This window comes from Sander lucioperca, chromosome 10, assembly GCF_008315115.2.
Source record: "Sander lucioperca isolate FBNREF2018 chromosome 10, SLUC_FBN_1.2, whole genome shotgun sequence".
In the NCBI taxonomy this organism is placed as follows: Eukaryota; Metazoa; Chordata; class Actinopteri; order Perciformes; family Percidae; genus Sander; species Sander lucioperca.
In genome coordinates, this window is record NC_050182.1 from 12,054,632 (window position 1) to 12,074,848 (window position 20,217).

Here is a 20,217-nt window from a genome sequence, read left to right on the forward strand (position 1 = left end):
CACTCATCTTGCTGCATGCTGCTTTTATATAAAAATGAAGAGCGAAGGCGGAAGCATGTCAATGATGGGTTTTTTAAGGGGCAACTTTCAAAAGTTAATGTGGAATGAAAATTGTCTCCATTGCACTAAAATCAAACTTGTGCAGATGTATTGCTGGAGGTGTCAGACCAGATAAACACGCTGCTATAACGCCCCAAGCCTTGTAAACAATATGAATAATTATTTCATTAATTAACAGCATTGCTTTGTTAAGGTAATTGCAACAGTTCCCAAAATTAATGGCTCTGTGCTGAAACAGTATCACAAATGAGATTTTGTGTTTCATTCCAGCTTCTACATTATTAGACTTGTTTTTAATTGTTCAACAGCCCTTTCACAACACACGCGTTAAATTAAGGTACAGGAATACCTTTAACATTCCCTGCCAAGGTGTCAACAGCCAGGGGGGCCGGGAGTCGTGTTTTGGCTCATCAAAAAGACTACGTCCTGATTTATACAGTTAAACCACAGTATTCATTATAAACTTAGCCTAAAGGTCCCATGGTATGAACATTTCACTTTATGAATTTTTTTAACATTAATATGCGTTCCCCCAGCCTGCCTATGGTCCCCCAGTAGCTAGAAATAGCGATAGATGTAAACCAAGCCCTGGGTATCCTGCTCTGCCTTTGAGAAAATTAAAGCTCAGATGGGCCAATCTGGAATCTTCCCTTTATGATGTCACAAGGGGAAAGGTTACCTCCCCTTTCTCTGCTTTGCCCGCCCAGAGAATTTGGCCCACCCATGAGAAAGAGAGAGACATCATGGCTTGCAAACGAGCGAAGCATGGCAGTTGGTCAAGGCCACACCCCCACCCTCCACCTTGCCCCCCCTCTCTCCTCCTCAATAGCATTTAAAGCTACAGACACAGAAATGGCACGTCCTAAGGAAAGCTCATTGTGGGACTGGCTCTAGTGGCTGTAATTCTGCACCAAGGCTGAATTTCGGGAAAGAGACTTCAGATACAGGATTAGGGGACCACTAATGCCTATATAAAAGCATCCAAAAAGCAGCATGTCATAGGACCTTTAAATATAAAAACAGGAGCATTAAGCATTACACTTTGTAACATTATCTTTTTTTCCATCTAACTTCTTTCACACTGTCACCAACTGAGGAAACACTGCAGCTGTTTGCAAAACTAAAATCTGTGTTAAAGAAAAATTCTTGAGCTGTCAAGCTTATCAGTTCACTTCTATGTCATTTTAGCAGATCCGTTTTTGTATTTGTTCCTAAAGATGGATGTTTTTTACCAGTATCTGTAGTTTTGGGATAAAAAAGTACCTTGGAATCATTGCAGTGCAACAGAAAGAAATACATTTTTCAAACTGCTCGCTGCATCTCTGAAGGCAAGACGATGCAACACAGGTCATTTCTCAAACTGCCAGTCGGAGTCGGAGCGCTCTAGGCGGTGTCATGTTAAACAAAACAGTGCATTGATGCAATGCACAAAGAGCTGGTTATGTCAATGCGATATTTATCACCTCTGATCAAGAAGAAATTAGTGTGAAAATAAGGTCGTAGATCATTGTGGGTTAGATTAAGTGTCAGAGGGGAAGGAAATCAATAGCTCTGTGCCTGGCGTTCAGTGTGGCCGGTAGAAAGTGCATCTAAAGGTGCTGTGGCCTCAGGACAGCAACGCTGCACTGAAGCTTATCGTCTCCGACATCCTTTAATATGGTGACCCAACCAGTGGACGGTTGATGAACACAGTGTATTGTTCAGATTCAGGCCATTTGAGCTACATTTGTCTTTCTGTTGCTCACCTGACTTTTTCCCTTGGTATTAGATGTTTTCGTGAAGCCATTTGTGTTTTTCTTTTTCTCGGCTACACATTTTGTATAGGTCCTCTTCTTTGTTTTGTTTTATGATTTGTTTGTGCAAATTTAACGACACCTCAGTAGCTCTGGAAACCTGAGCCACTGTTTTCTTTTGGTAAGCCAGCTGTGACTACTACACTGATCTCACATGCACACCGCTAAAGTTATCATTGCAGTACACTTTGCATCGATACACTGCAGCTACAGTCACAGCAGAGGCCTTGCGCCTACTCTGAGAATTGAAAACCTGCTACAGTACATACCTGCTACTGAAAACACAAATCGCTCCCACAGGAAATATAATGATGTCATTTCTGAGATGATCCTGGAAGGATGCAGGAGCATAAAGTCAGGCAACAGAATTGGGCACTTTATGTTCACATTTTTTGCACTTCCCGTAGCGAAAAGTCCTCCTAATTTACCTTAAAACTTACTTACTTACTCAAATGGACTCCCTATTAATCCTAGCACAGGCTGGATCTTGTTGAAGACACAGTCACAGTCGGTCTGTCAGAGGAGTCCAGTGTTTAGCATCGGTCGGCAGATAACAAACGACAATCCGATCAAGCCAATGGGATGCTCCTAATTACCTAATGAACAGGGACATGAGGTGATTTGTTGCCATGGTGCGCTTGTTAGGTTAAGTGGTGGGAATCGACAGGATGGACAGATGTTGTCTCTTACTGTATCTGTTCTTACAGTGTGTCTTTAGTTTTCTGCATTTGGCTCCAGTTGTCCTGAGTGCAAGTTGGAGCTGCTGTACTGTAAAAAAAAAAAAATTTATAAACCTAGAGGTCTCTGTTTAGGATGTTGCTGTTTAGAAGATGTAGCCATGTTGTAAAATTTGAGGCGAATCAGTGGGTTAGTAGAGCTCTTTTGAATGTGAAGTAGGTAATTCTTTCAAGTTAAAAGTTAAAACAAATGTCCATCTAATGAATGATGTAGCAGATCAGAGACAGCAAATGTTTCCCTGAAGAAATAATCTAAATTGATGCAGCAGAACCAGAGATATCATCTTTTTTATTACACACATTCCTCTGGTGCCTACATTACCCACAATGCAACTTGATTACCTACAGTTTGGCTGGATATTTGGGTATGTTATGCTAGTAGTAGCAGCTTGTTGAATGCGTATGTGTGAGGAGTGTGTCTGTGTTCATCTCTACCACAAACCTGGAGTTTGTTCTTTGTTACGTTTCTCTAGTTTCTCCTTCCCTCTTGTCTGTACATTCATGAAGTGGAATCATGTAGCTGTAGTTGGGATAAGTGAACATTAGTCTTCTTTGAAACGGTTTCAACTCCTACAGATGCGTCTTCACCTCCGTTTGTGGCACCGAGAGAGAATCCATGTCTTTTCACATCCACTCATGACTTTTCCCCCTCTAAAACGTGCTTTGTTTTCAGTTTAAACACGGTTTCAGATATCAGAGGCTCTTGAATGTGACAAAAACATACCAAAATCAGCTTCAACACAGCAAAAACGAAGAGTCTAGGCATCTAAAACATTCTACGTATTGTATCTGGCTTCATTCTCTCCATCAATCACTGACCAGTAGTTTTGAATATGCTTTTGGAAGTAGCCACCTTCATTTGTTTGTTTGCAAAATTGCCCAGGCCTGTGTTCTTGGGTTTGACTACTGGGTTTACAGACTGATGATGATGATAATGAGGATGATGGGGGAGATGTAAGGTTGTGTTGTTGTGGAAAGCCTCTCAGCGTGGCCCTGTCGCCCTCCTGCCTCTTCCCACCTCCCTCTGTTCCCATCCCTCTTCTATTGACCATGTTGCACATTATAAATCAACTGTGAGTTGGGCTACCTTGCAAGTACCCTAATGAAAGCTCATTTATAAAGTGGCTAAATGGTCCTGACAAAAGTCCTAATGAGGAAATCAATAATTCAGTGATTGTTACTCTTCTTATACTAATACGTTCCTCTTGTAGCGCTTTGATTCCAGCTAAGAGAAGGCCATTTTTTACTGTGTTCAGTTCTGCGTGTCAGCACTGTTGCAGGTTTTTTTTCTGTCCTTGAAGCTTTGTGATAAATTGCGTGTTGTTGTCTGTTGTTTCTTAGAAAGATTAAAAGGCTTTTTGCGATCTGTGGGATACTGTGACGCCGCTTCAACGCTGTGATGCTGCTTCCCCTGACGCATATTGTGATTTCCGTGACATGCACAACCGCTGGCTAATCTTTCTTCCCCCTTGTACTCTGTTACTCTAAGTCTGTATCGTATTAGACTTGTTTTATTTTCAAATCTGTTTTAGCATTAGGATTATAGCATCTGTTTCTGCCTTGTTAGCTTAGCTCAAAGCCAATCCTAGCCTAGCCTACAGTAGGGTGACCAGATGTCCCCGGTTTTGGAGACCTGTCCCCGGCTGGAGCTGTCCCCGGAAATGTCCCCGGTTTTCACTGTGACTAACACACCCAAAATTCAAATGAAAGAAAACATTGACCAAACGTATAGTCGCGCACCCTACACGGCTCAAGCCAGAGCAAGCACTGCTCAGAGCTCAACTTCGGTAAAGATAGAAAGATATTCACAGATTTGAACTTCTGGGATCAATTATTCTACAGCAAAATGTTATTAAATCACAAACAACGCATCTTTCCTACCGTAGTAAGGTTAACAATGAGCTACAAACTAATTTTCATCAAAACGAGCCATCCTCCAACCTGGAGAAATAACATTGGTCTCTACGAGCAGCCGGTGTTATGTCCCCACTGGTTTCCACACTAACTGGTTTCCGTATATTATGTTTACCTAACAGTAGCAGTTGTTGCTGCCTCTATCGCCAGATTCGTCACACAATCACAAACACATTACTGGCAATTTTCAGGTGGCATCTCATATCTATTGCTGCGAATATGATTGTATAAATGAGCACTACATCGCAGCCACATACAAAAAATAAATTTAAGAAAATACAATAATTGCAAGTTTGCGTCGAGCTGGTTTCAAACTATTGAAAGCAAAAACACATACTCTTCATGTCCGCAGCTCTACGATGCGAGCTACTCAAATGCTGTTAACTTTTATTTCCAGTAGGCATTACTTAACTACGTCAGCATCCAGGTAACAGTTTGTTTTGGTTTTATCTGAAACAACTGGTTACTCCCATAGGTTGTGTAAAACCTCTTAGGAAATACACAATCGTATTTATCATGAATCTTTTCTCGTGGCTACGGCTATATTACCACTACATTACAGCCCCTACAACATTACACATATGACTATAAATACTTTTAAACAGTGACGATATAACTTGACAAGCTAACACTCAGCCACATGAAAAGCTAAAACAACTTGTTACCCTGGGCTTAGGCAGTGTTTTATTGTGTCCACGAGGGGCGCACTTATTGAACCCAGAGAGAAACATATCGACTGAGCTCAATGCTCCTTAAATCATTTAAATAACGTTATATGCTGTGTTGGGAGTTTGATTAGAACCATAGACTGTAAATATTAACAGTCTATGATTAGAACATCGCTTTGGATAAAATCATTCGATAGACACACAAGCTCAAATAACACTGTATTGCAAGCACGTTTTGCAAACACAGAGGTATGTTTTACTATTCAATATAGGCTTACACAAAATGAAGTTTGCCTTCAGAACTTGTGGGTATAATATTACCACTTGTATTCGACTTTTCCTGGCTCAGTGGCTCGCTCGGCTCATACTGTATGTTTACAGTTTTATCTGAGTTAGATCGTCACTATTTAGAAAACATTTTTTACCATAGACCTGTGTAGTGTCGTAGGGGGCTGTAATGTAGGCTACAGTGGTAAATATAGCCATAGCCGCGAGGAAAGAAACGTGATAAAAACGTTTGGGTATTTTCTAAACTAAACCCAGGTAACCAGTTGTTTCAGATCAACTCAAGACAACATGTTACCTGGATGCTGACGTAGTTAATTAATATATGACTGGAAAGCAGAAGATCCATGAGCTTTGTAGCTCACAGCGTAGAGCTGCTGTCAACAGGTGATATATGTTTTTGCCCTTGTGAGATCGAAACCACCTCGACACAATCTTGCAATCATTATATTTTCTTAAATTTCTTTTTTGTATGTGGCTGTGATGTAGACGTGCTCACTTATTCTATGGTTGTCTGAATTTCTTTTCAAAGTGCACCAGATTGATGCATTTAAACGTTAAAATAGACACAATTGTTTTTACAGTGGAGCATGCCCATGGACCCCCCCTAGGGGGGCTTGTGCCCCAGTGCAGCTCTAGGTCTAGTGACGCCCCTGGGGCAGTGTCCCCGTTTTAAGTTTACAAAGATAAAAACATTACCTTTTTTGGAGGTATTTACTAGGGATGTTCAGATCCGATCACGTGATCGGAAATCAGGCCCGATCACGTGGTTTCAGACTCGATCAGAATCGGACGTTACCTCCCAATCAGGACTCGGATATATATATGTATATATATTCTCATTATTTTTTAACACATCTATAGTTATGCGGTGGCATAGAGTTAGACCCTTTTGACTCCACACAGAAACAGCAACTCGTGCGGCATGACATCACTTTGTTGCAGAGACGCTATTGGTTAAATGCTGGCAAAGTAGAACACGGAAGCAGCTTGAAGCGGAAAGCGCGAGTATGTCTGCGGTCTGGAGGTATTATGAAGTTGATGACAACAACATTGCCATAGCAAACTGTGAGATATGTAACAGAAGTGCTCTGTTAACAAAGTTGTTGAATGTTAAAATAAGGTGAATTAAATAAAAAATAAGGAACATCCTGGATCTGTTTTTTCGCTCTTCTTTATTCCTTTTTTATATATTATAGAAGTATCAGATCGGGACTCGGTATCGGTAGATACTCAAAATCAAATGACTCGGACTCAAGGGCAAAAAAAACCTGATCGGGACATCCCTAGTATTTACACTTGTGAGCTGAAAATTTCCACGGATTTTGTCTTAGAAATCTGGTCACCTTACCCCACAGCTAATGCAACCTTACTTACTGTGGTACGATGGTTTCTGTTAACTGTTCTGTTTTTGCAGATAGGGTGTCTCTGCTAGAGAGAACAGCTCATCTCTGCTAACATTACCTTAGATGTCACAGGCCCTCGAGATAGCCTCAGCCACAGGCTTAACAGCAGGCTTGTTAGTGATAGCGCTAGCATCGTCAGCAGATAATGCCAAGTCTATGAAGGTAAATATGGTGCAAAATGGGAGAGCTTGTAGAATACAATGTGAGAACTTGCAGAACAAAAAATCTGAACTTGTATGTTAAAATTTGCACTTGTAAAAAATATTCACACACATGTGATCTGAATTTGAAGTCATACAAAGGAAAAAAAACATGAGAGCTTGTAAAAAAAATCTGAACTTGTAAGTTGAAATTTGCACGTGTAGAAAATGTTCACACACCTGTATTCTGAATGTGAAGTTACAGAAAAAATATTCACAAATGTGTAGATTGATATTTACATGAACACAATGACAGCTGCAAACTTGTAATGCAACATTTACTCGTTTACTTTTTTTTTTACTCTGGTTCATTTTCCATCACAACCACAACTCAGTGATTACAACCTCTGGAATCTGTCACTGCAACTTCACATATGTGCTCTCTCGCATCACAAAGTGGCGAATCTGTGCACCTCGACTTTCACAACACTTTTGACGATACATTTGGTGCAAAACTAATTTGTACCTGTGGACTTAGGCTGTGGAGCTCTGAGCTAACAGAACGGGAAAAGCCTTCTTATATACAGTCTATGGGAAAAGCAGGGTTTCTATCGCCAGATGAGGGACAACTCTGTCTGGCTTATTTATGTAGCATGGAAACTTGGTGGAATAGCATGCTAGCGTTAGCTAACTAGCAGCCAGCCCGCTTCTAAATAAATACCTTTTAATTGTCTAAACACTTTTTAACAGTCAAACTAAAACACTGGCGGTGAGCTCCACGGCCTGCAGCCGCAGACGGACCGTCATCAGTGGGTAACAGGTGCCAAGTTTCGCATCCCTGCCGAGAATTGCATCCACTAGGGAAAATAATGATTTTATAAGGCAAAGTACTGTTTAAAAACTAGGCAATAGTAAATCTCTTTGTCATGTTCATCAATAATGATTAGGATTTTAGAAGGTTTAGAGACATCAATGTTTTATCAGACTCTATAGTAGCATTTCCTTGCTACCTAGATGCAATTTTCGGCAGCAATGAATTCTGCAGAAATGATTGTTTCTGCCCAAGCGGGTGCAATTCTTAGCAGGGATGCACAACATCAGCAAAGCAAGCTCTGGTCATGGCCGGGGGATGGGCCGCTGCTACCGGATGTGGGGCTCTCCGTGTCCCGCTGGAGCTCCGACTGCAGGTCGAGGTCGGCAGCGAAGCTTTCTGGCAAAAGCAGTGTTGCTACGCTGGTCGATCCCCACTGATGACGGTCCGTCTGCGGCTGCAGGCCGTGGAGCTCACCGCCAGTGTTTTAGTTTGACTGTTAAAAAGTGTTTAGATAATTAAAAGGTATTTATTTAGAAGCGGGCTGGCTGCTAGTTAGCTAACGCTAGCATGCTATTCCACCAAGTTTCCATGCTACATAAATAAGCCAGACAGAGTTGTCCCTCATCTGGCGATAGAAACCCTGCTTTTCCCATAGACTGTATAAGAAGGCTTTTCCCGTTCTGTTAGCTCAGAGCTCCACAGGTACAAATTAGTTTTGCACCAAATGTATCGTCAAGAGTGTTGTGAAAGTCGAGGCGCGCAGATTCGCCACTTTGTGATGCGAAAGAGCACATATGTGAAGTTGCAGTGACAGATTCGAGAGGTTGTCATCACTGAGTTGTGGTTGTGATAGAAAATGAACCAGAGTAAAAAAAAAGTATACGAGTAAATGTTGCATTATAAGTTTGCAGCTGTCATTGTGTTCATGTAAATATCAATCTACACATTTGTGAATATTTTTTCTGTAACTTCACATTCAGAATACAGGTGTGTGAACATTTTCTACAAGTGCAAATTTCAACTTACAAGTTCAGATTTTTTTTACAAGCTCTCATGTTTTTTTTCCTTTGTATGACTTCAAATTCAGATCACATGTGTGTGAATATTTTTTACAAGTGCAAATTTTAACATACAAGTTCAGATTTTTTGTTCTGCAAGTTCTCACATTGTATTCTACAAGCTCTCCTGGTTTGTACCATATTTACCTTCATACAAGTCCTCGAAACCATACAACAATATAGGTTGTCTAATACAACCCACAGGAGCGTTTTGTAAATCACTGCCCATAGCGGTGGCAGGAAATACAACACACATGTCTTTTCCATCCTCATAATATAACCAGAGAGTGAATGGTCGTGGTTTTAAACATGTTAGTGTTGTGAAACGGTAACAGTTTGGTTAGGTTCAGGCACCAAAACTACTTAGTTCATTTTGGAAAAGATTGTGGTTTGGGTTTAAATAAGACGTTACTTCACTTCTGGTTACGTATGGGACACTGAATGTGATGTAGCCCCGATTGTGCCGTAAAGTAAAAAATAACACATTTTATTTTTTATTTTCAAACGGGACACAAACCCCGGTCTCCTGGGTGACAGTCAAATTAGGTGCTCTTATACTTCGTCACCTTACTTTCTGCTTTGCTCCTGTCAATATTACTACGGCCACCAGAGGGCGCCGCCATTACAAACGTAAATATAAAAGTCGTAATTGCTGCATGGACAAACGACTTATGTGGGCGTTTTTCGGGGGAGGATACTCTCGATAATGTAGTTTGTCCCTTATCAACAGTGTGGAAAGGTGCGCAAGATCAAGCAACCGCTTGTGTTGCCCATCTCCCGACTGCAAACTGTACTGACCCTCAGGAATAGACGCCTCTATTTTGTCCAGGAATATTGACAGGTGTTTACATCAAGTTTGTCATTAGGGATTTAGATTTTTGATTCTCCGCATGTGGCTGTTGCCACAGCCAGATGACAAATTTTGTTTCAAAAGAAGCTGCAGGCAGCAAAAAAACACGGCTGGTTAAACTATTTAAAAATGGCGGGTTCGTTCAGGACACCCCTGTCTGTCGCTAGCAATGATGACGCAGTGATTAGTGACGATTCTCTCTCTGACCAACCAGTCGTCTGCTGGTCTAGGCTCTTAGTTAGTGCGTATTTGGAGTCCACTAGCTACTTAACGCCTTCACAGACTGGAAGTAAAAATGATTCCACCTTGTTGTTCTCTATGGACCACCTGGCCCTTATTCCCAATCTTTAGAAGAATTTGGAGAATTTACCTCACACATTGTTACTCATTCTGATGAGATTTTAATTATTGATGACCTTTGATCCTCTAAGTAAAACCTTCCTGGCACTATTTGATACTTCGCTGCAGTGGCAACACCTTGACTTGGTTTCTGCTCTGACTGTCTCTCCTGTCACATCCTTGGTGTCAGATCACTGTCTTATTAAATGTGAAGCAACATTAGCCTGTCCTTGTAATGTTGATGCTGATGTATTCATAACCGTCAGTTTTAACTGAACTTGGTGAGGGATTGCATGTGGTCCAGGCTACCTTTCTAGTGTCCTGGATTCAGTTGCACCTCTTTCTACCAAAACAAGATCATAAAGGAGATCTACACGGTGGTTTACTGAAGGAACACGCTGTTAATCAGTCCTGCAGGAAATTGGAACACAATCTGCATTAATATAATTGATAAGTAAAGTATTGAAGTTCTGTGATTATAACAATATAATAAATGAAAGAAAATGACAACTTTTCACGTATGTTATCTTATAATATAAGACTGCCTTATTTCATTTATGCCCCCCTTTTAAGGCTCTTACAATTGCTAAATTGTCTTTATGTTATTTTTGCCAGAGTTATGAACTTTTACAGTCTCTAGGGGCAACTGTTGGGACTTTATGTATGTGATTTGCTTTGGTTTACACTGCACAAATAACAAAGTGGACAGATGAGAGATTTGTATTGGACATTTATGGTCACCTCTTTCTTTTGGCAGCAGGGAGGAAGTCTTTATTTCTTACTCTTGATTTCATTCACTTTAAAACAGACAGAGCGGGTGCTGCTACCCTAGTTTAAATGGCATTGTTATCAACTGGCCAAGTAAAAACGAGTGCAAAATCCAATCCATAATTACCCCTCATGGTCTTAATTTGTGCATGTGACCAATTTTAACTCTTGTTCCCTTTCATTCGTGAGTGTAAAAGAAATTAGTTAAATGTTATTTTTTTCATTACACATTATTGTTCTATTTTTAAGGTTTGGTTTGCACTGTAAGATGTCTGCTTGCATGATTAGCATGAAGACTACACCAACTGCTATCTATAATGAAGGCAGCGGTTGTTTTTGGAGCAAAAGAGGAATGATTAAAAGTGAGCGCTCAGCTTCAATCGAGAATGTTAAAAACAACGGACAAAGCCAGACATCTTGGTGTAGTTATGGACACAGATCTGAATTTCAATAACCACATTAAGACAATTACAAAGTCAGCCTATTATCACCTTTAAAATATATCAAGGGTTAAAGGACTTATGTCTCAGCAGGATTTGGAAAAACTTGTCCATGCTTTTATCTTCAGTAGACTTGACTACTGTAATGGTGTCTTTACAGGTCTCCCTAAAAAATCTATCAGACAGCTGCAGCTGATTCAGAACGCTGAGTAGAGGTCGACTGATTCATCGGTTTTGCCGATTAATCGGCACCGATAGTTGATTGGTGGAACTATCGTTATCGGCAAAAATCCATACCGATGGTTGCGTCCGTTGCTGGAGCGGCTGAGAAGCGCGCGCTGTCATTCATTACACAGTACGCGAGAGCTGAGAAGGGTCTGCTGGCATCATGCATTACAATAGCGGCCTCTAGAGGTGAAATAAAAACTATCACTGATGCCTCGTGTTGTTTATTTTCGACACGTGTTACCGCGCGCTGCACGCAGAGCACATGGTGTGCGGAGAAGGCTGACAGATGCGCGTTTAAAGCATCGACAGCAAAGAGGTATGTATACAGTACATATTAATTTGTTGAATAGATGCTGCATTAGTAGAGACAGAACAGCACAACAGTATGTTTGTTTGCTTTCGAGGTTGAGATGACGCTAAACATTAGTAGTAGGCTAACTTACCTCAAGCGGTTAAAACACTGACAAAAATAAACGCGAGTCCGACCCAAATGTCAGAATCAGAACCCTAAAGGATCGTCCACGATCTCAAATGGCACCTCTGATTCATATTTAGATCATTTAATAACAGTTAAACGTAAAGACTTACTGATTGCTGCAGCTAAAAGTTAACGAGTTAGCCGTCACGGGGGTGTCTTTGGTGTCTTTCTAGCCTTTACAGGTGATTTTCTATCCAGCCTGGAACTTGTGTCTTTTTTTGGGGTTGTTGAGCATTAAATCCAAACTGCTACATCCAAGATTTATCCACTTGATGTCCATAATTCATCACGTTTTCGGTCATTTCTGCCGCTAACGCCGTGGTACCCATAGACAGTAGGTGCTACCGACAAGGGGATCTCCCATGATGCCTTTGTTTATGTTTTCAACCAATGGGAAGGCAGGTCCGTCACACATTACGCCTTATATGGGCATCCAAGCGAGAACAAATATATATATAGTATAAAGTGGGAAAGATAGATCCCTCCAGGTCAGAGATCGTCTGTTACCGTTCTAAACCGTTCTACAGAGAAGAATGGCGTCACTGTTTTGAGATTGTTTGTCCTTTGTATGAATTATAATGCTCATTATGTTTATTTTTGCACTGGATGACTCCAAATATGTAGGAGAACTGTTTTAGACAACACACATGCTTGTGTAGCATTGCTGTGGGTGTAATATCAATAAATATGACATTATTATTTTGATTATTGGCAAAAGCGTCTGGACTTTTTTTGAAACAATGTATGTATTTTGTCAACTGTATAAGTTATAAATACTATCGGTCGATTAATCGGTTATCGGCAAATACGGCCTAACCTAGCTATCGGTATCTGTAAAATCCATCGGTCGACCTCTATGTTCGAGTCCTCACTAGGACCAAGAAAGTGGATCACATCACTCGCAGTTCTGAAGTCTTTACACTAGCTTCCTGTCCCTCAAAGAATTGATTTCAAAATACTTCTTGTGGCCAAAATATATTTCTGATCTGCTGCTACATTATGAACCCCCCAGACCTCTCAGGTCGTCTGGAACAGGTCTGCTTTCTGTCCCCAGAGTCAGAACTAAACGGGGAGGCAGCACTCAGTTTATATGCTCCACATATCTGGAACAAACTGCCAGAAAACTGCAGGTCCGCCGCAACTCTCAGTTCTTTTAAATCAAGGCTGAAGACCTTTCTTTTTGATGCTGCCTTTCTTTAAATAATTGTTTATTTCTTGTACTGCACTGTAATGTAATAATTATCTAAAGCACTTTGAATAACCCTGTTGCTGAAATGCACTATACTAACAAAGCTGCCATGCCTTGCCTATAACAAATAATGAATACTCCAATACAAAAATAAATTATTTGTGTAGTCATGAGAGAATATAATGTACCATAGCAGTATGCGGACAGATGGTAACTCACCCCTGCCAGGTCATTGATCATCAGCCTTAGCTATGGGAGTGTGTGCTGTAGGAAGCCCGGGGAGCAGCACCACAGTCCTCTGTTAATTGCAGGGGCAGTTAGATTACCCTCTCACACCCCTCACTGGGCCTTAATGTTGGGCATGGGTACCCACTGGCCACCCCATGTGTTCCCTCAGGTCCTCCTTAACTGCCTTTAGATTCATCATCATGCTTCAATATGTGATTAATACGCCACATTATGCATTTTTTGGAGATTAATGACTGTGTGATTTTGGTCAGCGGTAAACATTAGAGGTATATTTCCTGTGTAGGTTAGAAAACCCTTTTTTCAAGCGTGAATCAAACACACCTTTACAGAGTGGTCTCTTTTTCCTAAGCTCAGCACATAAGAGACATAAGAGAAGAAGAGAGGCTATGGCTTTACAAGCTTCAGATTTTGATGTGGGGAAAACACTCATATGTTTCCTCTTTTCTTGGTCCCTTTGTAGTTCCCTTTGTCTTGTTTCTTTCAGAACAAAGAATAAGCTGTGGTACTTTGAGTTCGGCACTTCGGAGACCTTTTCGGCCACATGTAAGAAGCTCCACGACTTTCTGGAGGTTGAGGTAAATCAAACCACATATTTTTGGCTTTTTGAGCCCTATAGAAAAGAAACTTAAGGCAAGGATTTTTGAAAGTCACTACTTTTTGTGAAATTATTATTTCATAAACTCTTCTATGTGAACCCCAAGCAGTCATACATTATCTGTTTAATTAGAAATACTTGATAAAACCATATGGACACGAGTGCAGATAAGTAATCGTGTAAGAATAATGGTGCTTGTTAAAAAAATATTCTGGTCCTTCCTTGTTCAAGAAGTGACACAAATTTATACCAGTTTTGAATGAACCCAGACAAAGTGTTGATGTGGGATGGCTATCTCTGCACCCCCCCACCCGCTTCTCACTGAACATCAGTTCAACACACAGGTAATTAGCCCTACATGACCCTGCTGTGTGTGATATTGAGTGATAATGAAGATGGTGTCTATGCAATTCATCTTCCCCCTTCTCAGAGCTATCCACATAGTGCAAAGGTCTTCATTAATTAGTGCTTGATAAGTACCTACAGTACGGGAGGAGGCATAAAGATCCATACTGGTATAAAATTTAGAGTGTTACTGGCCTTTTTCAGCTTAATCAGATCAAACTGACAAGCGGAATGGTGGTTCCAGACACATACCCTGGCTCAGCTCAAAAAGAAAGGCTCATGTTAAGATAGAAAGAGAGGACTCAGACGGAGGGAGACAGATTCAGGCTTAGGCTTAGACAAAGAGAAATTTTTAGACAGGGTCAGGCTCAGACGGAGAGACTAGTCCATGTTCAGACGGAAAGACAGATATAAGCTTTGGCTTGGACCGAGGGACAGATTAAGGTTTAGGCTCAGAGAGGTCCAGGCATAGATGCAGAAGCATATCAAGACTCTAACCTCTGAACAGTTCAGTGTTTTAGTGGATAATGCCTTCTTTTTTTTTAGGTTTTCGTTACCCTGTCACTGCTCAAACTCCAGTAAAAGGCAACTTACGTTGCTAGCCTATCATGAAAGCATGATCAGCCAAATTTAGTCTTTTCCCTCCGTTTCTTTCTTCCTTTTAAAAGTGTGATGGTGTCACTCTGGACCTCAGCAGCATCTCCTTGGAAGGCATTGCCATTCTCAACATTCCCAGCATGCACGGCGGCTCCAACCTTTGGGGCGAGAGCAAGAAGAGGAGGGGTAACCGCAAGGGGGGCAAAAAGAGCCAAGACAAGAGGACACCAGTGCTCGACCCCAAGGAGCTCACGTTTGCAGTTCAAGGTAGCTGTTTTATGGTTGTCTTTTGCTATTTATCCTGCAGTTAACAGCCTATTAGAGCAGAGATATTCAACAGGGGGTCCCTGACCCCTAGGGGGTCCTCAGAGTTAGTGCAGGGGGGCCGCCAAATTATGTTAAAACAATACTTTTTTGAAAGGTTATATTTTCAAAAAAATAAAATGTATGACATTTGGACAAACTTATTTATAGTACCGATAAATTGGCCAAATTTGTTGAAAAAATTCAGTTTACACATTGAAGATAAGCTTACTAAGGTAGCCAGTTAAGCTTAGGGATTTACTGTGCCTTCCGCATGTATGTTTAACATTAAATTATTATTATTTCGTATAAATAATATTTTAATTTCCATTCATTTTCATCCATCCACCCAGTTTAATATGCAACTTAATTATATACAATATATGTAGTAGGGGTCCCTACTCGATCTCTCTTTCAGCTTAGGGGTCCTTGGCCTAAAAAACATTGAAGACCCCTGCATTAGAGCACACATCCAACCCTAAAACACAATTAGAGATATATCATCATGGAAAAAATACCACTACAAGATGTGCTTTTGTTTCAAAACCGAGTGTAAATGGGTCTTGGGATGGCGATGTTGGTTTACATTTCCATTGTGACGTTGTGATGCTAGCATTTAGCTCAAAGCTTAAAGTACAGCCTCACAGAGCTACTAGCATGGCTGTAGACTCTTCATCTTGTGTTGTGTTTTTAAAAAGTGAGAAACCTTGACACAGCGAGGTAATTGGTGAGTCATCAACTGCACTTTCAAAGCCCTGCATATACTATAGATTGTGATTGATTTATTACTGGACAATAATACTGCACGTTAAATAGGTTTGACAGTGTGGGAGGCTCTTTCCCCCGAAGCCCACATCAGACACAGACAGCCTGTGTCCTTGCTTCTATCAGATAGATCAAAGACTAAACTTTTGACCAAACTTTTTTCCGAGTGCATGAATATTTCACAGATGACAAGGTGAATCATAGCTTGCAGGTTTTGTTTGCAAAGAAGAAGTACAATCATGTCACTGTTTGGAACTGTCACTTGTGTATTAATGGTCTGTGTAGGCTCCAGTGGGCAGGCTCAGTTAATAGGAGCGGACTGAGGGGGGGTGTTGGGCTTACCCCTGAATCCATTTACGTCAAAAGGAAGCCTGCAAATGGGGATGTATGAATGAACGAAGCAGAATGAGTCAGCTGCTTTGTGGTAAATGCTGAAATGGTGTGAAAGGACTTATTAACAAAAAGAAAGAAAATACCCAGAATGCTGTGGTAGAAGTAATGGCAATGGCAATTTTATTTATGAAGCACCTTTCATTACACCTATTCCAATCCAATTAAAATTTGGATTCCCAATGGATTTTCATTTATTCAGAGAAAATATCACAACTATTAGATGGATTGACATGAAATTCTGTACAATGAAAATGTGTATTTTTCTCCTCACAAATGAGCTATTGCCATGAATTTTGGATTGAGTGTGTGTGTGTGTGTGTGTGTGTGTGTGTGTGTGTGTGTGTGTGTGTGTGTGTGTGTGTGTGTGTGTGTGTGTTTTATTCCCCATCATGTCTAACTCCTGCCCGCTCAGGTGTGTTTTTAGGATTCATTTTGAGATGGTGTGTCTGTACCCGGGGATGAACTAGATGTTACAATCAGTGTCTGGCTTAAAACATGCAGAGTCAGTGAGGATCTCCAGACATGGCTGCTAGAGATCCCTTATGAGACTTCACTGATCAGAACATGATTGGTGGGGGAAAAAAAACAGTTCTCTGTGAAGCTGTCTATGAAGCTTTATTCAGGTTTTTTGTCCAGATGTGATTTCATTTTTTGTTTCCTTTTGGATTTCAGTAGTTATAACACCTTCAAAGTAAAGCTTGTTAACAAATTAGAGCCCAATTTACAGTAGCAGCATTTACTGTACTTGTGATAAAGAGAAAACGTGTTTTGAGTTGTTGGAAAAGTTGAGAGAACAAGAGAAAGTACTGTTAATCACAGCAGAGGTGGTGAGGGAGTTGAAATAAGAGGAAAAACAGCTCAGTCTTAAAATAATCAACCCAATCTAAACAGGCGTTCTCCTAACATGTACTGCTGAATACTGGGATGGTTATAACTTTCCTAATGTGATGATGTGACGGTTAGGGTAGGTGAAATGCAGTGTTGTAGTCGAGTCCGAGTCAAGTCTCAAGTCCCCATTGTCCGAGTCGAGTCACCATTACCTGAGTTTGAGTCCGAGTCGAGTCACGAGTCCAGAGAATAGCGACTCAAGTCCAGGACTCGAGCACTCCATCACTGCCTATTACACATGAAAGTAGTCAGAAACTTCATCCAGCTTCCGAGGCTTATTTCATAAATCCTCGAGTCTGAGTCCAGGCCTCGAGTACTCCATCACTGGATGAAAGTGCAGTGTGGCACACATTGTGAGGGAGATAGTTGAACAATTCAAAGCCCAACTTTGCTACAATGAACACTCCATTAATCCCTGATAAAAAATCAATCAGTGCATTAAAAAAAAAAAAAAAATGCCACCGTCTGAACCTGGAAAAGCACTTAGTGTGAGTGGGGATTGTGTATTTGCGTGCCACTACTTCTCTGTGTGTTTGTGTCCATTTGTATCTGTTTGTGCCTGTTTATTTATTTGTGTGTGTGTGTGTGTGTGTGTGTGTGTGTGTGTGTGTGTGTGTGTGTGTGTGTGTGTGTGTGTGTGCGTGCGCCCTTGTGGAAGGTGCCCTCGAGGTGAGCAGCCTAACTTGTCAGATCAAGAGAACGACGTATTCAGAGGTAAACACAGGAGTGCATTAGCCCAGAGGGGGCACCGCCGAGCACGATGCACCGATCAAACTGTTGGCAGAGATTAGTGTGTGTGTGTGTGTGGAAGGTGGCTGCGGGATAAAAAAAATAATAACCTGACCTTTCGGGAGCTGTTAAATCGTCCCACTGGTGACGCCAGGAGACAAGCCCCTCAGGTGGAAGGGAATGACTGCAGAGTGAATTATTTAGAATGAGACTGAGGTTTTTGCAGGGGAGGGGGCATGTGTGGGTGGAAGGGTTGATACATGGGACTGATGCCCCGTGACAAGCCCTGTGACAAGCCCCATGAAGCCGAAGCTTTCATTGGAGGATCGGCCTCCACACACCTTCCTCCTCCCTCCATTCCTCTTTAGTTTAAAATTCAGCCGATCGGCTGCTGGTCCTGCTCTGCTCCCTCACCGTCTCTCTTTTATTCCATCCGCTCTCTCCCTGTTGCTCCACATGTGTCAGTGCAGCCACCAGCCTCGGCAGGTATAGTTGTTTGACAGTGACAAGGACGGCATTTCTTATTCCCACACTCTGACGGGAAGACATGGCAGCTGAGATTAAAGCCACAGCGCCGCTTTTTTAAATTCTCCCATAAGGACTGTCTCACTCAGTCTGTCACCCTCAGTGCCTGTTTGTTTATCGCAGTCAAATATTGCCTTTAACACTCGAGTGAGGCACATGATGTTGATTGTAGGCTACGTAAGGGGTGTTTCAGTTTTTAATTGGCCTCAGGCTGCTTATCATGTGTGTTAATATTTCAACATCCTTCTTGTGTAAACAGATGACTCCATTTCTCCCCCAGTTTATCTCTGAGAGGTAAACATGATGGCTTTTTTTCTATATTTGGCAGAGTCCACTTGTGATTATTGTTCCAGATATTTCATTTGCATCTGATTTAAGCAATAATGGTTGGTGATTCAAAATGAAAATGGAACTTCACCAGTAAATCATAGTAGATTAAATCTGACCGTCATTTAATTTTGAAATCATGTGTCTGCAGTTTATTGAGATTTATTGTCTCAGGTTTTGCTTAAAACAAGACAGTATGTGACATCTTAAAGGAGTAGTTTGACATTTTGGGAAATACGAACTGAGGTGTAAAAACAACAATTTGTTGTTTTGCGGGGGGTTATGTGGACTACTATTTCTTCCTTTAATGTTTTTGTGAATGGGTTAAACAATCAAGATATAACATGTTTATTAGGTAGCTTTATATGTGTTGATGTTGCGGCATCAACACCCCCCCCCCGCTTCCAGTCTTTTTGCTAAGCTAAGCTAACAGAGTGGCATTGATATTCTCATCTAAATCTCAGCAAGAAAATGTCAAACTACTCCTTTTAATTAGCTATACATGCCGATTGCGAATGTTAATGGTGTTTTTGCATCAGTAATGTCTTCAAATAGACACAAAAATAGTTGTATTCTCAGTTCGGATTGGTTTAGAAATTCCCCAGGTCATCTAGGAGTTAATGGTTTTACCCAAAACATGCAGGTCAAATATATTTTGTTGTGTTTTTATTAAACACCTGGTTGTACAGAGTCCCCCTGACCTTGTTATATTTAGCAGAAAGGCTCTATGATCTTTCCAACAGTACTCTTGGCACCCTTGGGAATACAAGATCTTTGTAGCCCCAGGCAACAGGGAATGCCTATCACTATGGTGACGCTGTCCATCATACGTGTCAGCGCGGGCCTGTGTGAGCCGTTTGCATTGACGTGAGAAGTCACAATGGGGGGGAGCAGCTTTAAAGCCCGGTGTCAGCAGGTCAACCTGCTGGGTATGTACACACACTCTTCCACTCCGACCCTGGAAAGCACTGCACTCACCGTCCGGCCCTGAGATAGGGGCAGACGCATGTCCATCACCATGGTGACAGCTGGACACCACAGCTCGGCAGCGACAACAACACCTCAGGACAACAGCAACATTACCTACGACACTCCTTCAGGAAACCAACGCGTCACGGGTAAACATGACAGCGATGGAGCAGCATCGGTCGCACGCACCAAGCGCCTAAAAATGGGTCTTAGTTTCAATTAGTGTCTGTATGCTCCCAGCAGCGAGGCAGCAGCTTCTTAATTTGTGGAGGGACGAGTCGATGGAGAGTCGGAGGCAGAACAGGCCACTGAAACAGATGGGCCCTGCGTGACACTGGGCTTCCAGCAGGGGCAAAATCAATGCT

At 41.5% G+C, this 20,217-nt stretch overlaps 1 protein-coding gene across 4 annotated transcripts in view; it reads left to right on the forward strand.

Annotated features, from left to right (window-relative positions):
* dgkb (diacylglycerol kinase, beta) overlaps positions 1 to 20,217 on the forward strand; it is a 129,006-nt gene that overhangs the window by 101,720 nt on the left and 7,069 nt on the right. For all 4 annotated transcript variants that reach the window (XM_036006491.1, XM_036006492.1, XM_036006490.1 and 1 more), the window contains 2 exons: positions 13,901 to 13,991; positions 15,025 to 15,220. In XM_036006491.1, the coding sequence (XP_035862384.1) occupies positions 13,901 to 13,991; positions 15,025 to 15,220 (287 nt within the window). The remainder of the gene's footprint in view (positions 1 to 13,900; positions 13,992 to 15,024; positions 15,221 to 20,217) is intronic.